Here is a 21,894-nt window from a genome sequence, read left to right as displayed (position 1 = left end):
CAAAATAAATATCACTCCTGATAACGTCCCACTGTCTGTTACTGAGGGTATTTGGAGGGGGTTTGTTGTGTGCCCCCAAATGTTGTCTCAGGCAGGACTTACAAGAGGGAAAAGAGAGGCCAAAACATCATCTGCACTTGCTACTGTCCCTTACCTTACCTGGCTCAGTTGCGGTGATGCTCCTTTTAATGAGGGTTTGTCTTCAAACCCACCGAAGCTGTAATAAACCTTTCAGTTGCCATCCACGGATGTGAGGCTCAGTCCTTCCCTGAGCCCAGTCAGGAAGAGACAGAGACTATGCTAAAGTAACTCTTGCGAGTAAATCCCTTTGCAGGTTGCTCAGATCCTTGGGAGCACTGCGACAAACTACAACCCCAGCCCACGGTCTTCTCTGATTTGTCTTGGGGACTAACCCAGTACTGCTGCACTGGGCTGGTTTTTACACTCTCGGATTATAAGCCTGAGACTCCAGTGACCACTGCTGTGAAGTTTAACACGAATAAACGTCCTGTTGTTGTGCCAAAACAAGCTGTTCATTTGGGGTGCTGCAGGTGATACGTAATGAGTATAATTCCCAGCATTTCAGAGGTAGTGTTGGCTGAGATTAGCAAGACTAACTTAATAAAGCACTATGATAATCGCATATTCGCTGGGAAGGGGGAAAAATAATCAAATGAAAAAGGACAAAAACAGCAGGGAAAGAAAATTTATTTCCAAGCATCTACGAGAGTGCTACAAACAATAGAGACTAAAACTCAAAGCATTTAAAACTATTAAAAAATGTAGTTGACAATGTCCTTCTTAAAAATTAAACATAAAAATGTAGAAAATGCAGTTATTAATTCTAAAACTTGCTCAGAAGTGAAATAAACCCAGATAGCATCAATGAGAATGGAGTCCTACAAATGAATTTTTTTTACTTTATTTCAATTTGTTAATTTGTAAATTGATACTCGTTTCATTTTTAAATGTTTATTTAAATTTATAATGGAGAAATGTGCAAATCTAGCAAAATATTCTTTGGATTATAAACAGAGAAAAATCAACAACCAAAGAAATTTGAACTGAGTTAATAATAAACTATAGAATTATATAGAATGCATACAGCTATAATAAAGTGAAATATTACAATAAACACTGTAGAGCAAATCTGCTGATTTAGCAAACTCTGCCTTATAAAACATAGGGATATAATGGGACAAGTGAATATGTTACAAATATAGATCTGAAACATCATTCATAATTTTAACGAGTTAAATTTTAATCTAACTACATATATGGGGGTCTTCAGAAAAGCAATACACCAACAAATCAGATTTCCTCTCGGATCAAGCAGTTTGGTACCTGACTGCAAATGAAGGACAGGGTCTGTAAAATGAACGGTAGAAAAATGTGTATCATTTCTATTTATTGCCTCTTCCCATATTGCAGCTGCTGATCTCTGACCCTAAAGAGCAAACTATATTAAATTTAGCAGAAGTAGAGCTGTACACAGATGCTGAAAATGTTGATGCGCAGAACATATTCCAATCCCTTGCTCATTCTGAACTAATATAAAAAGAGTTATAGATCATTTTTCGATTAAAAACATACATTACAAAGAACAACTCTGAAAGCACTCTGTATTTCTGTCATCACAAATTAAAATGTCTTCCTATCAGTAGACAACGCTATTCTACTGCAGTAAACGAAAAAAAAAAAATCAAAAGAAAAAAAAAAAGTAAGTGCCAGAATCTTAATTACTACTCAGGTAAGGTAATTGTCAGGTAGAACAGTCTTTAGGGAACTTATAGCTAAACTGGGTCAGATTTAAGTCTCTAGAACCCGCAGAAGCTTAGCACAGATAGGGAAATTCACAAGCCTGGAGCAATTGTAAGTACAGAGTACTCCTGTCCACTAAGTCATTTCTGAAACCTCTGGAATTCCTAAGATATAAGATAAATGCATATTACATGGGAAATATTGAAAAGTATTACACTTAATTTAATCCAGAAAACACAGTAGTATTATATGAAGATTATTACTGTGTTCTGGGAGCAGCCACAAGCCGTAGATAGAGAGGGTACAAAATGTTCACCAGACATTACATTTTTTTAATCTAAAAAACATTTGTAAAATGTACTTGATTTTTAAATAATCACTTAACAAGGCAACAAACCAACTACAAACACATAATAAATAAGGCTATTAAAAGGTCACAATTGTAGTAAATTAGTCAGAACTATAAATGGGACATTAGAAACACTATGTTTTTCCTTATATGCTTAATAACCAGAACAAGAATTAAAAAAGAATCAGTTTATTTCAAAGTCTGCTTCTTATATTGAAGCACATATTAAAGCAACAGTACAATGTTCATAAAATATAAGTGTGATGCTGTAACATTTCTTACATGTCAGAATACTGATATTTGTATGTATACTAAAATAAGAATTTTAAAATTGTACAAATAGATACATTAAAAATGACATAGAAATAGGGCGCCTCCCACTGCAACAAGACAGAGTTTTTATATCTGGCACGTATTAGTTCAAGATGAAAGTATAAGCAAAAAGATTTACAAGAATCAGCAGTAACAAGTTTGATGCTCAAGAGACATAATAATTGTACATTGTACTGTACATACATCATATGGGTTTAAGCTGGCTGAATATTATATATTTCAAGTTTAAAAATGCACTACCATATAGAGTGTCCATAGTTTAAGGCGAAATTACAGCTCAGAACTGTTATCTTTTCTAATTTGTGGAAGCTTCTTTGACATAAAAGATTTAGATGTTCATAATACATAAAAGATTTCCCTTATTTGTAGGTTCACTTTTAGCATTTTCCTTCATTTAAATATTTTGTATTTCTTAAGTGGGTTTTTTCCTTTAGTGAAGTTGGCAGCCAACTTCTGTATTTGCCTTTTGTAGGAAAAGGTATTTCACAGTATTTACCACTTTTATGTCCTTTTTTTAATCAAAGGAATCCTCTCTGTCAAACTTAAATGTTTAAATGAGATTTTTCTTGATTTTTAAAAAAATACCTGCTTACATTTCTTCTGGATTCTTCAGAACATCGGACACAGTTCTTAAGGCCAAATCTTAAACTTTATTGTTAAGAATCATCATCGAAAGTGTCTTTGGAGCCATACAAGTCTGCAAGTTTCTTAAATCGAGGTCCCCAATTTTGTAGATAGTCGTAGTCCAAATCAGAATCTGTTGTCGCTGACTCTAATGAGCTAAGTGAACCAGCCACTGAGCCTCTTCCTTCATAGCCATAGATCTGAATAGAGTCGTAAGGAGGAGCAGTTGGATCATTATCAGCCTCTTGTATTCTTGTGTTGATGAAATCATCAACATCAACGCTATTAGGAGCTGGCCGAAGCCCTGGTCTTGGCATATACTGATACTCAGGTTTTATGTCTTTACGAGGAATAAATCCATTGATGCCATCAGGGTTCTGCAAAGTAGCTATGTCAAAAGCTTCAGTATCTTCCTCTCCTCCACCTTCATCATCATAAGTAATAATGTTCTCTCGGACATCTTCTTCTTCAAAAACAATCAGAGGTTCTTTTTTCTGCCGTTTCAGTGTTACAAACAACACTACGATGACTACAGGAAAAAAAAAGCAAGTTAGAGCGTACTCTCAAACAGTAGCTGCTTTATAAATAGATTATTGCATTCACTGAAACCTCAGCTTTTGTCTGCAGTTCATCGTGTATTTTTGCTAACGTCTGCAATTTTAGCATACCTAGCTAAGTAAAAGCATTGATGCTTGTACACAGAATTGAACATACTGATTTGAGGTTTTCTGTTTGGGCTGAATGCCATTGCTCTTACTAATTGCTCATTACAGCAAGACTAATTCAAGAAAAGCATTTGTGGGCACCCAGTGCTGCACGGACACTGTGACGCTGCCTTTGAGCAGTCCAATCACCTGTATATCTGCAACAAAACAAAGATGAATCTTTACTCTCTCCTGTATGCCCAAAGCTTAACTCTAATTCCATGTTTCATTTCCATAAAAATAGAATTTTTCTTAAGTAACACCTCAAGACACATGCCTCTGTTGTGTTCCTTCTCACTGCAAGTTTCTATAAAATAACTTTAAAATACATAAGAAAAGAAAGACTATAAATTACTATGGGCAAATTAAAACATTTTGTATAAATATTTTCAAATCATCAGGAAATGCTTTACAGCACTTTGTTAAAAGCAGGTCTTCTGAGCCATTCATTTGTCTTCAACACAAGAGGAGTTAGAGGGAAATAGCTGGCAGGAGCCATTAATCCTGGCTGACCTCAATAAGGAACTTGTCATCCAGGGAAGATCACAAAACTTAAAACTGTATGTCATGACCTCCTTTAAAGAGTGTCCCTGATTAACTGATATTAGGCCACAAAAGGACATTCTCTGAGCACACCTAGACAAATTCATTGGTGTTTGCTATTGCAGTTATCATATATTGGATTTCAGCCAGGGAGGTTAGTACCTCCTATAAAAATAAAAGCTAAGAAATTAAGATTCATTTATCCATCTTGGAGCTGAAGGCAAGGTTAATTTTTTAACACAAACAAGTATAGCAGAGTAATAAGTCAAGAACTTTTTTACCTAACAAAATCACAATGCAAGCAAGAATGGCAATTAAAGCTCCGGTGCTTAATCCAGCATTGAGGATGTAGGCTTCGGCGTTACAGGAGAGCAAGGAGCCATTGCTGTCACAGCCGCAGACCCGAATGGTGAGGGTGTTGGTGCTGCTCATAGGGGGAAGTCCACCATCACTTATTACAATAGGGAGAAGGTATAAATCTTGCTTTTGGCGACTAAATCCTTCACGTCTAACAAGAACACTTGCTGTGTTATCTGTTTAAAGAAGAGAGATAGTCATCAGTATTTTTTCCACAAAGTCATCCTCTTAGTAAATATTGAAAAAACATATCTTGCTACAATGGCTCTGAATTTTTAGATGCCTTAGCGTTATTTGTACAATAAACCGGTACAAAGTATCACCTTCCTAATAACCCAAGAGCAATTACAGTATTGTGTTTCATTCATACAGCACCACACTCAATTTTAATTATTTCAGGGTGATGAGGGTAACACAAAAACACAAAAAAATCTCTGTTAGTACCTCCTTTTAGCACCGCACTAACTTTCTGGGAAACTCACAATACTTCTTCAACTACCAGAATGACTGGACCTTAGTACTGCTGTTTGAGCTGATTCTAGTCTCTTTCCAGAATTAAAGCCTTCAGTGGAAGAGTGAAAAAGAAATCGCCCTGATTTATTTGTTGTTCTTGGTGTCAGACCTACAGGAATGGATGGCAGAAATCTGTACCAAAATGGCCTGTGTTAATGACACTCCCCGCAAAATGAAAGCCAACATTTACTATTAGCAGATTTGCACCTCAGCGTTGACCTTTCAGTGAGAAACACCAAAGTGAGCAGTATTTTATCAGAACCTGCTTTTCATCCAGACTCCCAAAGCCAGAATTCAGAAGGCTTGATCATACGTGCACAGTACGCCTGGGCACATTTTGAATTACGTGGCTGTGAGGAAGAGTTAAAGCATTGCTCCAACACTCTTCCCAGTTCTCACGGCGTGGTTGCCTGCCACGGGCTTCCTGGTGCAGGGGATGGAAACCAAGCTGCCACCTCAGCACAGAAGGTCATTTTGGATAGTCCTTCACACTTTGTGGGGCAAAAGCATTTGAAAGGGAAGTGCGTGACATGAAACGCTGGGGTGAGACGGCCAGTGCTTCCTGCTCCAAGCCACGCCAGACAAAAGCTAGGAAACACGAACAGCATTTCTTTATTGTGCTCCTTGTTTCTCAGTTCTCAGACCGAACCAAAGTTTATAAAATTGCAAACACGTTGAAGTAAATAAAATTAAACAATCATATCCGTGGTTTTCAGACCTTCAAAAACTAGTTTAGGATGAGGACTTATTCACATAACCTTTTCTGTTTTGCCATGTTCTTTATTTTTCACTATATAATGGAAAGGAAAAAAAAAGAAAAGAATGGTTCTTTTATCTACTAAGGGAGGGCTATTCACCTCCACCGGTACCCATTTTACTATTGCCTCAGGGTACTGCAGAAGATTAATCATTTTCCTGTTGAAGAGTCAGCATAAATTCCAGAATTTAATAATGCAAATCATAAAACCTCTCTTAATGATCTAATCACTGCTATTTCCATGAAAGTTTGTGAATAAATTATACTGAAAGAGAAGTATTCTTGCCTTATATTAACCACGCTGGCAGGCGGTGCCCCCGATGTAGGACGAGGCCTGAAACTGTCCACAAATTTGGTGGACACAGGTCAATTTGTGAGATGAGAAGGATGTTTGCACTAGGGCCCTGCTTATCTGACTCCCCACTAGTAGCTTCTGCAGATCACACCAGAAAGGATGAAATTTTTTTAGGACCGTCCTAGAGAGGATCTGTTTGCTACATGCCAAATTAGTTCATCTCCCCATATCTACACCTCTCCTGCCAGGCCCACCACACCTGATGCCCAGTGTGGTTACCTGAGCATGACAGAACTGGAGTCTTTCTGATACTGAAGTCTCACAAAAATAACATCTGGATAGTAATCAGCTTGTTAACTTCTCCTTTACATGATGGTCATATTGGCTAGGGACAGGGAAGCTGATAAGGATGTGATTATATATTACCTGTGGTTTTTGGAGGTGCCCTTCATCTCTTTTCAGAGACTTTCTAACCTCCTAAAGGTTTACAGGCAACATTTGCCCAACAAATGCAAGGACCTTAGTGATATCAGTGTGTGACAGGAGTCTTATTTTAGGACTTTAAATTAATGGGCTTGTAACAATTTGGTATAAATAGAAATGTAACATCTAATATCTATTAACCCATCAACTAATACTTGAACTAATATATATTGATATAGAATAAAACTATTCCACAGGGTTCTCTAAAATGCATTTAATCATTCATTTTCTCAATATGAGAAGAAAGATCTGCTCTATTAAATGAAAAATCACAATAGGACAGATTACTCTTGTAGCAAAAAATATGAACATTAATAGTGGGCTGAGCTACAACTGCCTAGAGGCTGCAAAGGCAATATGGAAGGAAACGCAAGCAATATCATATATTAGTATATTTAGTCTGTTGGCTACGCATTTTTATTATATTGTATTATATTATATTGTATTATATTGTGTTATATTATATTGTATTACATATTATTGTATTTCACTTGAATTTTGGCAGCTTAAATAGTACTCCTAACTCAAAATAAGAAAAGGATGCCAAATTATTCAGTTACTATACAGACAGGCCAATTCCACTGCAGTCAATTACATTACACTAAGGCTGAATTTGATCCAATGGTTGATTTAGCTGGCTTAACTTGAAGTCATTTCCAGTTTAATATAATTTAAAAAAAAAAATAATCCAATCAACATGCCTGGCTAAAGTTTAAAAAGGACTACCATGTATCAGCCCTAAAAGGTCATTTTAAGAACTTTTTTCCTGTTTATGTTCACTTCTCGCATTTAGAAGAAACATAATATCCATAAGAGTAAAAAAACCTCTTTTACCTAGATAAAAGATAACATATAATCCTAGCTAATATTATCATCCTTGCTTTTTCATTATTTTCCAGTCCCAGGAGTATAACTATAATCCAGGTATAATGGCATTTTTTAAGCCAAGAAACAGAAGTTAAATGTCAATACCAGCTTAAAACTATTACTTAACACATATGGGAGCTACCTGACTGACAGTCTTAACGAACACAATGGGGGTTAACACAAGACAAGGAAGAAAATAGCCATCTCAACACCATCCAGAAAAATACACACGCTCTCATTTTTCCAGCTGTTATTGTCTGGGATATCCAATATCCAAAAGTGTTGTAAGTGAAGATTACCTATACTCTCCATGAAGTCTTCACAATTAGAAGTTAAAATTGTATTACTTTATGGTGATCTTTATAGTGATCTTCCTGACCTTTGGTTTTCATCTTTTTCTCTCGTGATCTTACCGATGGTTTTCCAATTTTTCTTCTGCATACAGGCAAATGTAGCTTAGCTTTTGGGTGGTTGTTAACCTATATATTGTGTAAGGAGGCTTCTAGATTAAAGAAGCTGACTGCAGCGTGAACATTATCACCTATATCAGAATGTGAGTGCTGCTTCAGCAAGAAACCTAAACAATTTCAGGGATCCAACTGTCTAAAATCATTACCAGGCAGTGGCAATTGCTCTGGATAATCAAGGCAAAATCCCGTAACTTTATTGTTCCTATGTTTCAAAATGTCTTGATTAAAAGGTCTGAAATTGAGAGCCAGAGGACATGTTTCTATTAAAAAAGTGGATTTTAGTCCCTGATTTTAGTGGACTCACAAATTTAATTTCAGTCTTTGCAAAGCACTATCTTGTGTATTTGAGAACATCACTACACCTCGCTTTTGACATTGCGGTGTAATTCGTCCTTGTGCAGCATGATAAAGCAAGGTGGTTGCAATCCTCCCAGCAACATTGGCTACGTGTGAGGCCTCCACACGAGGTGAGTGAGCCCAAGTAAAGGGCATTTCGGTTTAGGACAGAGCAGGATTAAAAGCAGGAAATCCGTTTGCTAAAAATCCGTCTCTCTGCTGTGAAGTGCCGTGAGACTCTACTGCTCTTTTGAAGCTTTGACTTCAATAGGAGTAAAATTGAACAGAGCCTGGGCAAACACAGTACTGTTTATTTACGTGATATAATGTAAGTAAACAGCGCAAAAGTAATTCAGTGTTTTATCACAGCATGTGATAAGCCATTATCTCATGTTTTCTATGGAAGATAGTCTCAGCTGAAAAACTTGGTAACACAGTAGGCTATTAATAGGATGTAGAATGTGATTACGTTTTTTGGATTACTGCAGTATGTGATTACATTTAGGAGTTGGTAGAAAGAAACTCTATTAAATGATAATTATAGGACTGTATTCACTTTAAAGTTCTGTAATAGACCCAAACATTGGAGTTTTCATTAACTCTCCTCCACAGTTAATAAAGCCATTTTTTTTGAAACTAGCAGTTCCCTCTGAAAGCGGTGGCATGGTATATAGACTACTCGGATTTACAACTGAAAAAAACCCCAACAATTTTAAATGATTGTGTAAATTATTTGACTTGCAAATGGTAACACACTCTCTCTGAGAAGTTTTTTTATATGGAAGTACCTAGAATTTTAACTTTTTTACTTTGCTCTCTACCATAACTTACTTAAAAAACCCCCACAGAAATAGTTAAATTAACAACATCACTGCACTGAGGATTTTACAAAAATGAGGAAAAGACAGGATGGAAGTGAATGGATTTCCTTGCACTATTCAGTTCCCAAACATGAAATTATACAGGAAGATTCAATCCCTAAATACTGTCTTGTTGAATAACCTTTTGCAGTATTGTCAGGTTCACTGCATTCAACTGACATCATCATTTCAATTACAAAACATTTTTATCTGGGTTAATTTTGTCATTAAAAAGAAGAATGAATTTGCTGCATATGAAAATGAAAGATTAGTGGAATTGGCTGGAGTCAGGAACCATAATACCATTTGCCTGCAGCTGTATCAGAGCATCTCAATTCTAACCTATGCTGCTTCTGTTAGATTATAAAATCTAATCCATTTTCAGTTTGATACGGTGACCGTAAAGTATCTTTTAAAGAGAAACTTGGCCTCAGGGTCTCAAGCAAAGAATACGTTTTTATTTACTTCCCTCTAAAAATACATTCATCAGTTTTTCAAATATAGTGTTTTACTACTTTAAAGAGAATAAATATAACCCCTCCACTGGATCCTTTATGAATTGCTTATGTATGTATAAGTGTCAAGCATTAGGCAACAGTATTACTTTGATCCTTCAAGCATAACAGAAATTTTGTTTGAGAACTCTGATGATAATTACCCTCACTTCAGATGTCGATAGAGATATAAAGCATGCCACAACATAATACTTGAGAGAAAAATGTTTTTACTGAAATCACATATCTGGATTATGCTGCTTTTTGTACTTCTGGCAATCTAGAAGAAATCATTTGGATTCATTATTTAAACCAGTTCAACTAAGTTCTACTTGCCAGAAAACAGTCACATTTCCTTCAAACATTAAACCTTGCTAATGAAAACCAATTTCTTAGAAGCTGAAGCAGTTTTTTCCTGTACAGGAAAATAGCAAATTAACATTGAATGAGAATATTATATTGATTATTGTTAAATAAATAGAAAAAAAATATGTATAATGGCTGAAACTGTCTTTTTTCTGTTTACCCCACTCTGGCCTCCTCAACTGCTGGCAAGTTAGGTTCAGCGATGCTATTATGTTAGATGTTCAAATCCGTTTTGATGCTCACCTATGCCTGTATTTTTTTTTTTGCCTACAAATTTCTTACGTCTTAACATCAATCTGAACGTAAGGCTATACTAGATTTCATGAACAGAAAATAGGCAAAGGGATCAGGATACCCATATCCTGAGATACACCCAATCTGGGTATGTTTCACAACAGAAATCAATATTTGTATTTCCTACAAAAGGTTAGTGTGGCAGTGATTTTATTCCATTAGGAAACTAGTCTATGTCTCTTGTGATCCATAATTTAGAAAAAACTAGCAAGCAGAGTAAGGTGAACAAATACAAGCAACCTAATGATTTATCCTGCCTCAGCTAATTTTAGCTTAGCAAGTAAGTTTTCTCTGAATCAAGGAGATCTGCCAATTACGTTTAGTGAATGTTTTTGTCAATGTTTTTTACCCTCTTCCTGGGAGACAAAATGGCAGTGGATTCTTCATGTAGGATATTATTATGTAATTTAAAATACATATTCAAGAAAATGGAAGTGAGTTAACAAGCATTACATTATTCCAAGAACATCCTTGTATTTGAGCTATATTTTTTCCTGCCTTCCTCCTCTAAATCTCTGGAAAACAGATACTCCATCAAAGTTAATGAAAATGCTGTTGCATGACATTATGTTGGCCATTAGTTTTACTTTGTCATTTCTTTGGACTCTAGTATAGAGGAAATCTTCACACAAACCTCTGTTGTCTCTGAGTGTAAAATTTGGATTATGAATAATTTCAGGTGGTAAACTGAAGATAAATCTTGGTCCATTGGCCGAGTCATCCTTGTCATCAGCACTAATTGTAATAAATTGCTGTAAAAGAAAAGTACTCTGTAAACAAACAGCTCCTTCTCTCGATACATCACATATAGACAGCATTCTGAGAAATCTCTTGAATACAAAGAATTCTGAAATAGCAGAAACCCCCCAAACACCTCAACAAATGTATGCAATTATAAACACAGAGTAGACTCGAAACTAGAACAGGCTGTCTTTATTTGCTATTACATTTAACCAACACACAATTATAGATGTAAAAGTATATATCTCTATATACATTCTTATACACAAATATGTGCTAATGATGACTTAATAGACTAAATAAAATTCTGCAGAAAATTCAGCAGGTCAGAGGAAGTTAAGCGCAATGTCCTTTTCAAACTGCTACACTAACTGCAAAAGTGCCGATAATGTGTAGAGCTGTATTTCTGTATGATACTAACCCCTCTTCCTCACAGATTGTTCAGGGATAAATCTGTAGGCTAAACTCCACAAGCACTGTACTGTGATTCTTCCCATAAGATGCTGAGTATTTCTGCAATATCCAAAACAGGCTCACAACTGGGAAAGCTGCTCCCAACCAGCTTCGCTGCCCATGTGATGGTGGATACCCAGTTAACACCAGCCATATTCAATGCACGAAAGCACTGTATCTATAACTGTTGATAGCAGTTCAAAATAAAAACACAGGAAATTGCCTTTCTGTGTGCTCTAGGCATTTTGGCCCAAATTTCAAAATAAACATTCATTTACTACCACTCATTTGAGTTGCCAACACGAAACTGGGCTAACACCCTGCAGAAAGAAATTCATGCGCAGGGAAGATGGTGGGCACAGGCATACCTGATTGCTTCGAGCATTCTCACAGACAAATGCTTCATAGGCTGCTGCGAATTTTGGAGCATTGTCATTGACATCAACGACCTTAATTGCAACTGGAACTTTGGCTTCCTGGTGTTGTTTGTCTATGGGAGTAAGCAAAACCAAATCAAACAGAAGCAGGAAAACCCCTCAAAACAAACAAAATCCCAGCTGTATCCAGGTAAAAATGAAATAGGCTAAAGTATTTCTATTGGGATTTATTGCAGCTTATCAAATTGAGACAATGAGAAGACTACAGAATTTATACCATTGATTATAAAATACCTCAGTGAAATACTTACGGACTTCAACTGCAAAGACAGAGATATTATGCCAAGCAATTTCTTCCCTATCCAAAGCTTTTATTGTCTTGATATTGCCATCTTCTGCATTAATAATAAAATATCTTTCAAGGTCAGTGTGACGATCAATGGAATATCTAAAAAATATTGAAAATCAGTAATTAGATAAAAGGAGGACTTACTAGTTTCATGTATCCAAACTTGTCTAGATCGTTATTATTTTTAAATAATTGTAAGTAGTACACTTATTGTTACCCTTAATATCATTGTCAAAGGGATGATATGTGTTCTTTTAAAAGGAGATTCATCTGGTTGGTTTCTACATTTAGAAAAAATATTACATCGGAGTGTTTGTAGTAAGTGAAAATTTTTGTTCTTTGAAGTCTCTATATTAAAGCTGCCAAATTTTCTTTATTTTCTTCTCTTAGGAAACATGATAAAAATGTCTAATGTGATATTTATGTTTTCTTCTGTTTCATATTAGTCATGAAGATCTTTTAAGTCTTCTGATATTCAGATTACTCAGAATGTTAATTGATCATACCAGATTATTAAACATTATCCATTATCTGCACATTTGTACAGCTTTATACAGCTCCAGTTTTCGTATCTTTACCTTGCAATTCTTTGAAATGTTAACTATAGCCACAAAACAGAGTTTCATAATTCAGTTTACACTTAGAACGTGACAAACAAAAATAAATGAACAGAAGACTAACCAAGGTAACTGCAGAAAGTAGGTGTATGTGCTTGTCATTAGCAATTAACGCTTAACAATAACCCAACATAATCTCTAATCTAATGCGTAGACTTCTATCTTTTGAAAAAAAACATGATGTGATAACAGCATAGGCTATTTTATAGAAGATATAATTTAGAACAGAGTCTAACACAGATGTCCTTAAGTATATTTTAGTTAGACATAGCTATGGTATGCTTTCTTAGCGATGCAGGCTTTGAGAAACTAGTAGCTTATGGAACAAGACATAAAAACAATGCTGTATGGTTAAAGTTATTAATATTCTGGGTGAATTTAGAATATTACTGTGCTTGCAAAACTTGCATAACAATTCTAAAAGCTAATGCTTAGAAAGAAACAGCATGCTCTAATGAAGCATACCTTATAGCACTGTTTGCAGCATCAGGGTCTTTGGCATGTACTTTTCCAACCACAGTACCAGATGCTGCATTTTCTTGTACTTCAAAAATATAACTTGGCTTTAAAAACACAGGTGGCTCATCAGCATCTTCCACTGATATCTTCACTGTTACTGTGTCCTTGAATGGCCCATTGCTGATGAACTTAGGATCAATATGTACATTGGCTGCCTCTACCTTCAGACTGTAGGACTTTTTGGTTTCAAAATCTAAGCGCTGCGAGAAACAAGACAATGCATCCCACAATTAGGAAAACTAGAGTGTAAAAGCACTAAGCAGTCCCCTAGTATTCAATGACATAAAACAAATGTGAGCATCTGTCAACAAGCTTGGACTGAAATGTGTGTATTTAAAAACATAAAGACTCAAATGGAAGGAGCTACATTCTATGTATGGAGCAGCATAGGAAGGCACTCAAAATATCACAACAGAGTCCTTATCTTGCTCTTTGCTTGCTGTATCACTCAGGAGAGCATCTTTACTAGGAAAATTAGCCTTTTCTTCATGCAGCCTTCCAGGTAGCACAAAAGAGTGATGGATAGGAAAGGGGTTCCCATGGAATGCCAGGCTTGGTCGATCCCAAGCTGGCAAGCTTTCCTTTAGAGATATGGATGTGGCTTGAATTGCTAATGGGTGCACCACGAAATAGGACACAGAGAAGTTAAATTATTTAAGTAGTAGGGGAAATACAAAGATGCTTTTCAGTGCTTTCATTTCTGTAGTTCTTTCCATCCATAGATCTCATAGCACTTTACTAAGGGGAGGTGAGACAATGCCCCATGAGGTAAGTCCCTTTGGGAGTTTGATCAAAGTCACAGCATACCTGCATTGTCGTTGACATCAAATGGCTGCAGTGTTGCGGTATTGGTAGCCTCAAAATGATCACGCAGGTGCCAACCACAATTCACAAAGTACACTAACACCATAGACTGAATGGTGTGACAGTTCACCCACATTTTAAAATACACAAAAAATACACTCCCACCTCTGGAACAGCTACAGTAACTGAATCACAGTGTAGTTTTGACTAGAGGAGACCTTTGGGTCTCTTCCTGAGAGACTGCCCCAATGTGCAGGGCAGGGCTAACTTTGAAGTTAAGTTGCCCAGGCCTTTTCCTTTGAGTTTTGATTATCTCCAAGACAGATGAATAGCTATAGAGATACAAAGGGCAAAATAATAATGCTTAAATAATGAATAAGATTTATGATTACAATTTGTAATTCAAAATTCATTTTAATAACACTTTTAAAGATCACACTGATGGATTGTATATGAAATCACCTCAGTATTTTTGCTGCTTTTTGCATAGCCTGTGGCTCCTTCAGAACAATATTGTGGACAATGCACAGCTGAAGAATTCAAACTATAGGGCATGAGGCTATTCAGACTGAACATAAAGCAACAGTGAATGTCTGCTACTTATCAGCACTAGGCAAAACTTCATTAACAATGAAGCTGATGGCATTGTATTTTACCGTGACTTTTTATTATGAATTCATTTAGTTTGTGCAATTAATCCACTGTACAGTATTTATGTAACTCTTCTTGGTTATTTTCTTCCATTCCAATTCAGCTAATGGGGAAATGGAATATTAAGAGTTAATCACAGCTTTAGAAACACACATTTACTGATATTTTAGCTTAGGTGGTAATCCTTTATTACCAAATATTCTGACAGCAACAAAGAATTCTACACATTAGTAGGTATTACTCACCTTCTTAAGCTTTACAACACCTTCCTGAGTCTCATAATCTGTTGTAATTTCAAACATATCCATGCCATCTCCATCAATGATGCTGTAAGCTACTAAGCCATTTTCCCCAATGTCTGGATCTTTGGCCTTCACTCTTCCTACTTCCTCTCCTGGGACAGCTGCTTCCGACACTGACATCTGGTACACACCTAGTGGAAGAAAAAAAGGCACTTGCCTTAAGTACACAGTCTGCTCTCCAGTTGTATATTTACTCATTTAACTTGTAAGTTCCAAATAAACGCAGTAATTTTTTACGTTTTCAAATCCCCCAAAGCAATGTTATGTTATAAAGAGCTCTGAGAAGCAAGTCATCTGTGAAATCTTAAAACACATTGTTAATCTATATAACATTACCTCCTCACTGATGTTTTATACAACATCTGTGTATCATTCTGTTCAGGGTGGGGTTAAAAATACAACCAATCATTCAGAATACAGAAATTGTTGCGACATCAAGGTTAGCATTCATATCAAAAATGTTATTACAAAAATGGAAGAAAAATTCTCTTTCATATCACTCATGGTATGACCTTCAACTCTGTAGAGTCCAGAAGCATTTCTGCCCATTCATTCAGGAGCCACAAATTGTATACAACGAATTGGATAATACCTCTCTGCTGTGCTGGCTAAAGAATAAACCTGCTGCTTTCTGTGGCTTCAATTTGGAGTGTGAACATATAGTAGCAACGAGTATTAAAATTTAACACAACAGAGAATACATACCAATTTGTATGGGACCCCATACTGAACAAAAAATGGCTTTCCCTCATCAAACTCCAATAGGAAAACCATCCCCAAACATCCCACAGATGTGCTGCCATACAGGTTTTTCCTTCCATATTCAGGGACACCAGAGGAGACCAATACTGTTCCTGGATAAATCTCTCTCCAACAGTTGTCTCTTAGGCAGCACTGATTCCAGGACCTTCCCAACCCGCTCAAGAGTTCAGATAACATAACCTGATCCTAAATGTACAAATCTATGTCAGCATTTTCTGCCACTTCATCAGTATTAATAAATTGGGGGAAGAAAAAAAAAGCATGAGAAAATAATCTAATTTATCCCACCCTCCATGATTGCTCTTTGTTGCTATCCAAGCACCCTAGGAACATCAGGACATCAAGAGACTTACACCAGGCAGGGACTTGGCTCATTACCCATAAAAACAATTGGCACATGTCATCGAAACAGGTCATTAACTCCAGTCACAAAGAACCCCAAATTTAAGCACATAACTCATAAAGGGTTTGAGCAATGAACAAAAAAAAAAAAAAAAAAGGAAAAGAAGAATAAAAAATCAATCACTTGGATATTTATATAAACAGGTCAAATCCTGGGTTTGAGTTACAAAGCATTCTGATTAAGGTTTTAAGTTGAGGGTGAATGATTGAGTAAGTGCTACTTGGTGTTTCTGATAATTTTAAATATTCTCCCAAAATGCTCAGTAAAGTGTCTTGAATTTGTAGAGAAAAATCCATCATTTGATGGAGTTACTTAACAAAATGCCATATACTGGGGTCCCAGGTTATGATTTGGAGTGAAAAGGTATGTTTGTGAGGTATGTAAAGCCTGACATCATTAGGGTTTAATACTTTCCTATTAGAATGGTAGAAAAGGCTGACATAGATTTTTACATTTAGGGACTGGCTATGTAATTTAAGCTCTTGCATGAGGGTGCAGGAAGCTGCAACATTGGAAGAGCTGTTAGAGAGACGGTCATGTCTAGGACATATCAGTGTCATAACGGTCACTCAGAGGAGAAACAGGGTGGGCTGGGATGGTGTGTATACTGCACTCCAAAAAAAAAACCAAACCCATGCAGAGATGAGATGCAGAACAGATGTGTGGGTCCATTAATGTACTTCCACCCAACTGTGAAGACTGAATCTGTTAGTGTCAGCCCTGATTAATTTTATATCTGAAAAATAAATAGCACAGGTATAAAAAAATGACTTTATTTGACCACCAGCAATACCCTTCAACTGTCAATTTAAAAATGTAATTGTACTAAATTTAGTCTGTATTGCCATGGTAAATATAATCTTGAGGAGTATCCAGTCTTAACTTTTATCCTTATGGACATTCGCCATTCACAGAGAGTGTTTACAGAAGTAAAGGATCAGGCACCAACCCTTAAAATGAAAGGCTATGTGAAATAAAAAATGATGCTCATTCACTTGAAGGTCTGTCAAAGACCTGCAAGGGCATAATCAGGAGCTGTTAACAGATTGTGCAACACTTTCATCAAGGGCCAAGAATAGCAAGACACTTCAAGTCTGAGATATACAGCTGTAAGAACATAAAGTAGATCTCCTTTCCATTGTCCATCTTCATCAAAAAACAAAGTGGGTTTGTTTATTGAAAATGACTATCTTAACTATGCTTGCAAATAGCTATGAACATGGAGTACTGAAAGGCATGACATGAGGCCACTTGGAGACTTCTTTCAAACACTGTAAATCTACCTGGAGAGCTTTCTGCTGCATACACGTTATGTGCCTACTGCATACTGCAACTCTCCCAACACAGAACAATCTGTTCCTACACAATACATGCAGGGATTTTTGTTTTAACCTCCTCCTATCTCCATGCTGCAATGATTTCTTAAAGTTCTTGTGGTCTGAGCAGAGTAGTAAACACCACTTGCTTTTTTAAAGTGTCTTTTACATCCACACTATAACTATGAAAATGGGAAAGGAGGTAAACCAGCTTATCCCAGCACTGCTGCAGGGCAGGTATATTTTCTGGTATTTTTGACAGACTTGGTTTAACACACAAGACAGTCCTCAAGAAATGGGGCTTCTTTCTCCGTTAACAGAGAAGACAGGCTATGTCTCCCTGATCATATCATAGGTATATTTCTAATATAACATGGTCCAGTAGTTTAAAAAATGAAGTGTAAGGTTAGGAATCTTTGTAATCTAATCTTGACCTCAAAAGGTCTCACTGCAACACAAAGCAAATAATTCAGATACTAAAGCTCTATATGTTTGTCCTGGTTTTGGCTGGGATAGAGTTAATTTTCCTTCTAGTAGCTGGTATAGTGCTATGTTTTGGATTTAGTATGAGAAGAATGTTGATAACACACTGGTGTTTTCAGCTGTTGCTAAGTAGTGTTTATACTATGTCAAGGATTTTCCAGCTTCTCATGCCCAGCCAGCAAGAAGGCTGGAGGGGCACAAGAAGTTAGGAGGGGACACAGCCAGGGCAGCTGACCCAAAGTGGCCAAAGGGATATTCTATACCATGTGACATCATGCCCAGTATATAAACTGGGGGGACTTGGCCTGGGGGGGGGCAGATTGCTGCTCAGGAACTAACTGGGCATCGGTCAGTGAGTGGTGAGCAATTGCATTGTGCATCACTTGTTTTGTATATTTCAATCCTTTATTATTATTATTATTGTTATTATTATTATTGCTGTTATTATTATTACTATTATTGCATTTTATTATTGTTGTTATTATCATTATCATTTTCTTCCTTTGTATTCTATTAAACTGTTCTTATCTCAACCCGTGAGTTTTACTTTTTTTTTTTCCCCCAATTCTCTCCCCCATCCCACTGGGTGCATGGTGTTTACTTGCTGGCTGGGGTTAAACAACGACAATGTTACTAGCAAAAATGTGCAAGTGATATTTATCTATTCATGTGTGCTGTGATAATCCATCAATTACTGCTTTTTGAAGTTTTGAATAAGTCTGATACTATACAAATACTGGTACTAGTAGTAAATGTGAGTAAGGATTTTGTTGTTACTTACTCTGTGGGAACTTTGGTGGGTTGTCATTGACATCTGTAAGTGTAATTGTCACTTTGGTTGTCCCTGAGAGGCCTCCCATGTGTCCTCCCATATCTTTTGCCTGTATTACAACGTGATACTCTTCTTTAGCTTCTCTGTCCATATTCGGAAGGGCAGTTCGGATAATTCCTATAAATAAAAAGAAAATATGGCACATACAAATTTTCACAGGTTCACATCACAAAAGATTGGATACTACATTTTTAGCTGGCATTAAAATACAGCAATATTTGCAGTGATGGTGCAGATTGTTTTCCCTACACTGTGCATCATGCTATGCAAGGAAAGTAGCCCAAATATTCAACACAGCTGAACATAGAACAACCCTGGAGAATTACAGTTCAGCAGAGAAACTGCCATTTCTATCATACCATATCATACCACAAAAGAAATAGTATCATCTTTCTAGTGTAGCGTACCCAGAAGCTCTACCAAATGCCAGGGGATGAACCTGCAAAAGAGCTTAGCTAGAATCAAGAGAGAATGAAGGAAGCTTTGCTCAAACACATCAGTAGATATACGCAACTGTACTGCTTCAGTCAATATAATTATTTCTTCATTTTAATGTATTCCAGTTTATGAGGTCCTACTGAAATAAACTGCTCAATGATACCTGTTTGAGCTTCCACCGAGAAGTACGGCTGACCTTCAAGAATACTGTAAACCAATTTGGCACTGTTCCCATAGGTAGGATCATCAGCATCTGAAGCTGTTACCTGAATAACTGATGTACCTAAAAATGGGAAGCAAACACAGAAGGAATACAGTCAGAAGCAAACGCGTCTGTAAGAACCTTGCAGAGATGCTTTCAGTCATACAGCATAACTATTTCTTAACTTTTTTATTTCCAAGTCTGGTAAATGAAAAAAAATTACATGGCAATTTATATACGACAAAATAGACTCATACGATCCAAAAAGATTTATCACCAGCTGTGATGTGGATTAATGTTCTAAGCAGTGAAGATATAAAAGTCAGCAGTCACTCTGTACCATTATGTTTTTTTCCTCAGTAGTTTAAGCGTTATATTGCTTTTGTTGTTAGACAGCTAAACAATAGAGTTTTCTTTTTACATTTTCCTTAGTAAGTTTCAGAGAAACCATTCCTGTAAGAAATCTCTGAGATAGACACAAGCTCAAACAGGAGATGAAAACGGAATAGATAGCGTGGCAGTAACTCCTTAGTTTTATTACCCAGCTCTGCCAAAGGAATGATCTTGATGTTTACCCCAGAGGATTCACACTCCATAAATTCCAGGGGACCCTCACGTTCCTTCCTAGGAGGAAATAGGCCTGTTCTAGGAACCATCTAGAGACACTTCAACCGTGACAGTCAGTAACTGTGCGGGGTTTGAGTTGGTCTGCAAATTAGATAAATTGACTGAGTCACTGGCTGAGCAGGAAGTAAATTTTACTTCCCCAAATTCTAGACGATAAGAATTAAATAAAGCCAAGACCTACTGACAATGCAACATCTTCCATAAGGCCAGGAACTGAAGTGCATTTATGAGTACTTACCTACATTTGATCTCTCTGGCACATTGGCATGGTAGTTTTCATGAAGAAACTCGGGCGGGTTGTCATTTATATCTTGAACTTTAACAATGAATTCAGAAGGTGGTTCCAAAGGTCTGTTAGTGTTCCTGTCTACAGCTTGTGCCGTGAGAGTGTACTGAGCTCTCTCCTCCCGGTCCAGTGTCTTTGTTGCATGGATGTTCCCTGATTTGTCATCTATAACAAAAATGATTCCTGCTCCTTCACCTGAGAGAATGTATTTAATGTTTCCATCTCCAGAATCAATATCTGAATGAAGCTACAAAACAAGAAACAGACATACCTTAACAAGATGGTATACAGTTCACGTACATGTTTATGAAACAAAAAAAATGCATGAAATTACTATCATTTCACAGTTTTCAAAAATCTTGTCTTACATCAGGCAATAATCCATACTAGGGCACATGCTGTGAACACATCTGCTCTGCATTCAGAGAAGCTGCCTGCACAGACTTGCATGCTACCACACGTAGGGTGCTACTGAGACCCAAGCTTAAAGATTTAAGGAAGAGAATACATGAGAAGACAGTTATAACAGGTTCTTCATTCAAATGAAGTTGGAAGGAAGAATCATTTTCACAAAGATTTTCCACACTTTTTACTAACCATATTCTACTAGGTTGCATGTTAAGTGACAAATGGGAAGTAATGAATGAGCCAATCAGTGACTGCCAACTAGTTTTTAATTACAACATCTTTAATATAAAAGAAGTAACAACTGCTTACTAAACATTCTTACTTTCACAACCAATGCACACCTTGGTTTGATGGATGAGGGAAACATTGAGCCAAGTTACAGATTCATTGATTTTATATTGACATCTACAAATTGCACAATACTAACCATCTTTTAAACCGGAATACCCCGAAAGGTATTTGCTGTCATTGATCCCGTTCTCTGCTCGTTTTGTGCTGGGGTTAAGTCAACGCAGTTCTGCTGACCATTTATAAACTGGCAAATATAGTGTTTTATTTATGTATTTATATTCTGTTAGTGTTAGACAGTAATAGAATAAAAAATTAGTCCAGGATGTGTGTACGTACACATGTGCACGTAGATATGTATCTCCCTCTAGACATAACCGTCATATATTTAATTTTACTGATAACTTGAAAATGAAAGGAGGAAGAAATACCTATTGAGCAGCACACTTTTACTGAGCTGCTAGGTTAGACAATACATTTTTAATTACTATTTTTAAAGACCCGGGAATGATACCAGATATTCTTGAGACATATTGTTGCTCAGGTGGTTGCTGTGGTTCTTGCTGTTGTGTTAAATAACAGCTTGTATACCTTCATGCAAAGGCTGCTGAGGTCAATGGAAAAATTTGT

At 36.6% G+C, this 21,894-nt stretch overlaps 1 protein-coding gene across 1 annotated transcript in view; it reads right to left on the bottom strand.

Moving 5' to 3' along the window:
* Positions 1 to 698: 698 nt before the first annotated feature.
* The window catches only part of CDH11 (cadherin 11, type 2, OB-cadherin (osteoblast)), an 83,434-nt gene continuing 62,238 nt past the window's right edge, over positions 699 to 21,894 (bottom strand). Inside the window, exons 4-13 of the mRNA XM_010585158.1 lie at positions 20,521 to 20,815; positions 19,617 to 19,736; positions 18,965 to 19,132; positions 15,163 to 15,350; positions 13,409 to 13,662; positions 12,289 to 12,425; positions 11,969 to 12,090; positions 11,041 to 11,158; positions 4,596 to 4,847; positions 699 to 3,596 (exon numbers count right to left, since the gene is read on the bottom strand). Coding sequence (XP_010583460.1) covers positions 3,100 to 3,596; positions 4,596 to 4,847; positions 11,041 to 11,158; positions 11,969 to 12,090; positions 12,289 to 12,425; positions 13,409 to 13,662; positions 15,163 to 15,350; positions 18,965 to 19,132; positions 19,617 to 19,736; positions 20,521 to 20,815 — 2,151 coding nt within the window. The 3' untranslated portion in view covers positions 699 to 3,099. The remainder of the gene's footprint in view (positions 3,597 to 4,595; positions 4,848 to 11,040; positions 11,159 to 11,968; positions 12,091 to 12,288; positions 12,426 to 13,408; positions 13,663 to 15,162; positions 15,351 to 18,964; positions 19,133 to 19,616; positions 19,737 to 20,520; positions 20,816 to 21,894) is intronic.

This window comes from Haliaeetus leucocephalus, unplaced genomic scaffold (assembly GCF_000737465.1).
Source record: "Haliaeetus leucocephalus isolate CR32 unplaced genomic scaffold, Haliaeetus_leucocephalus-4.0 Scaffold92, whole genome shotgun sequence".
NCBI classification, from domain to species: domain Eukaryota; kingdom Metazoa; phylum Chordata; class Aves; order Accipitriformes; family Accipitridae; genus Haliaeetus; species Haliaeetus leucocephalus.
Note: the sequence above shows the minus strand (reverse complement) of the source record. Positions and strands in the feature narration are given on the sequence as shown.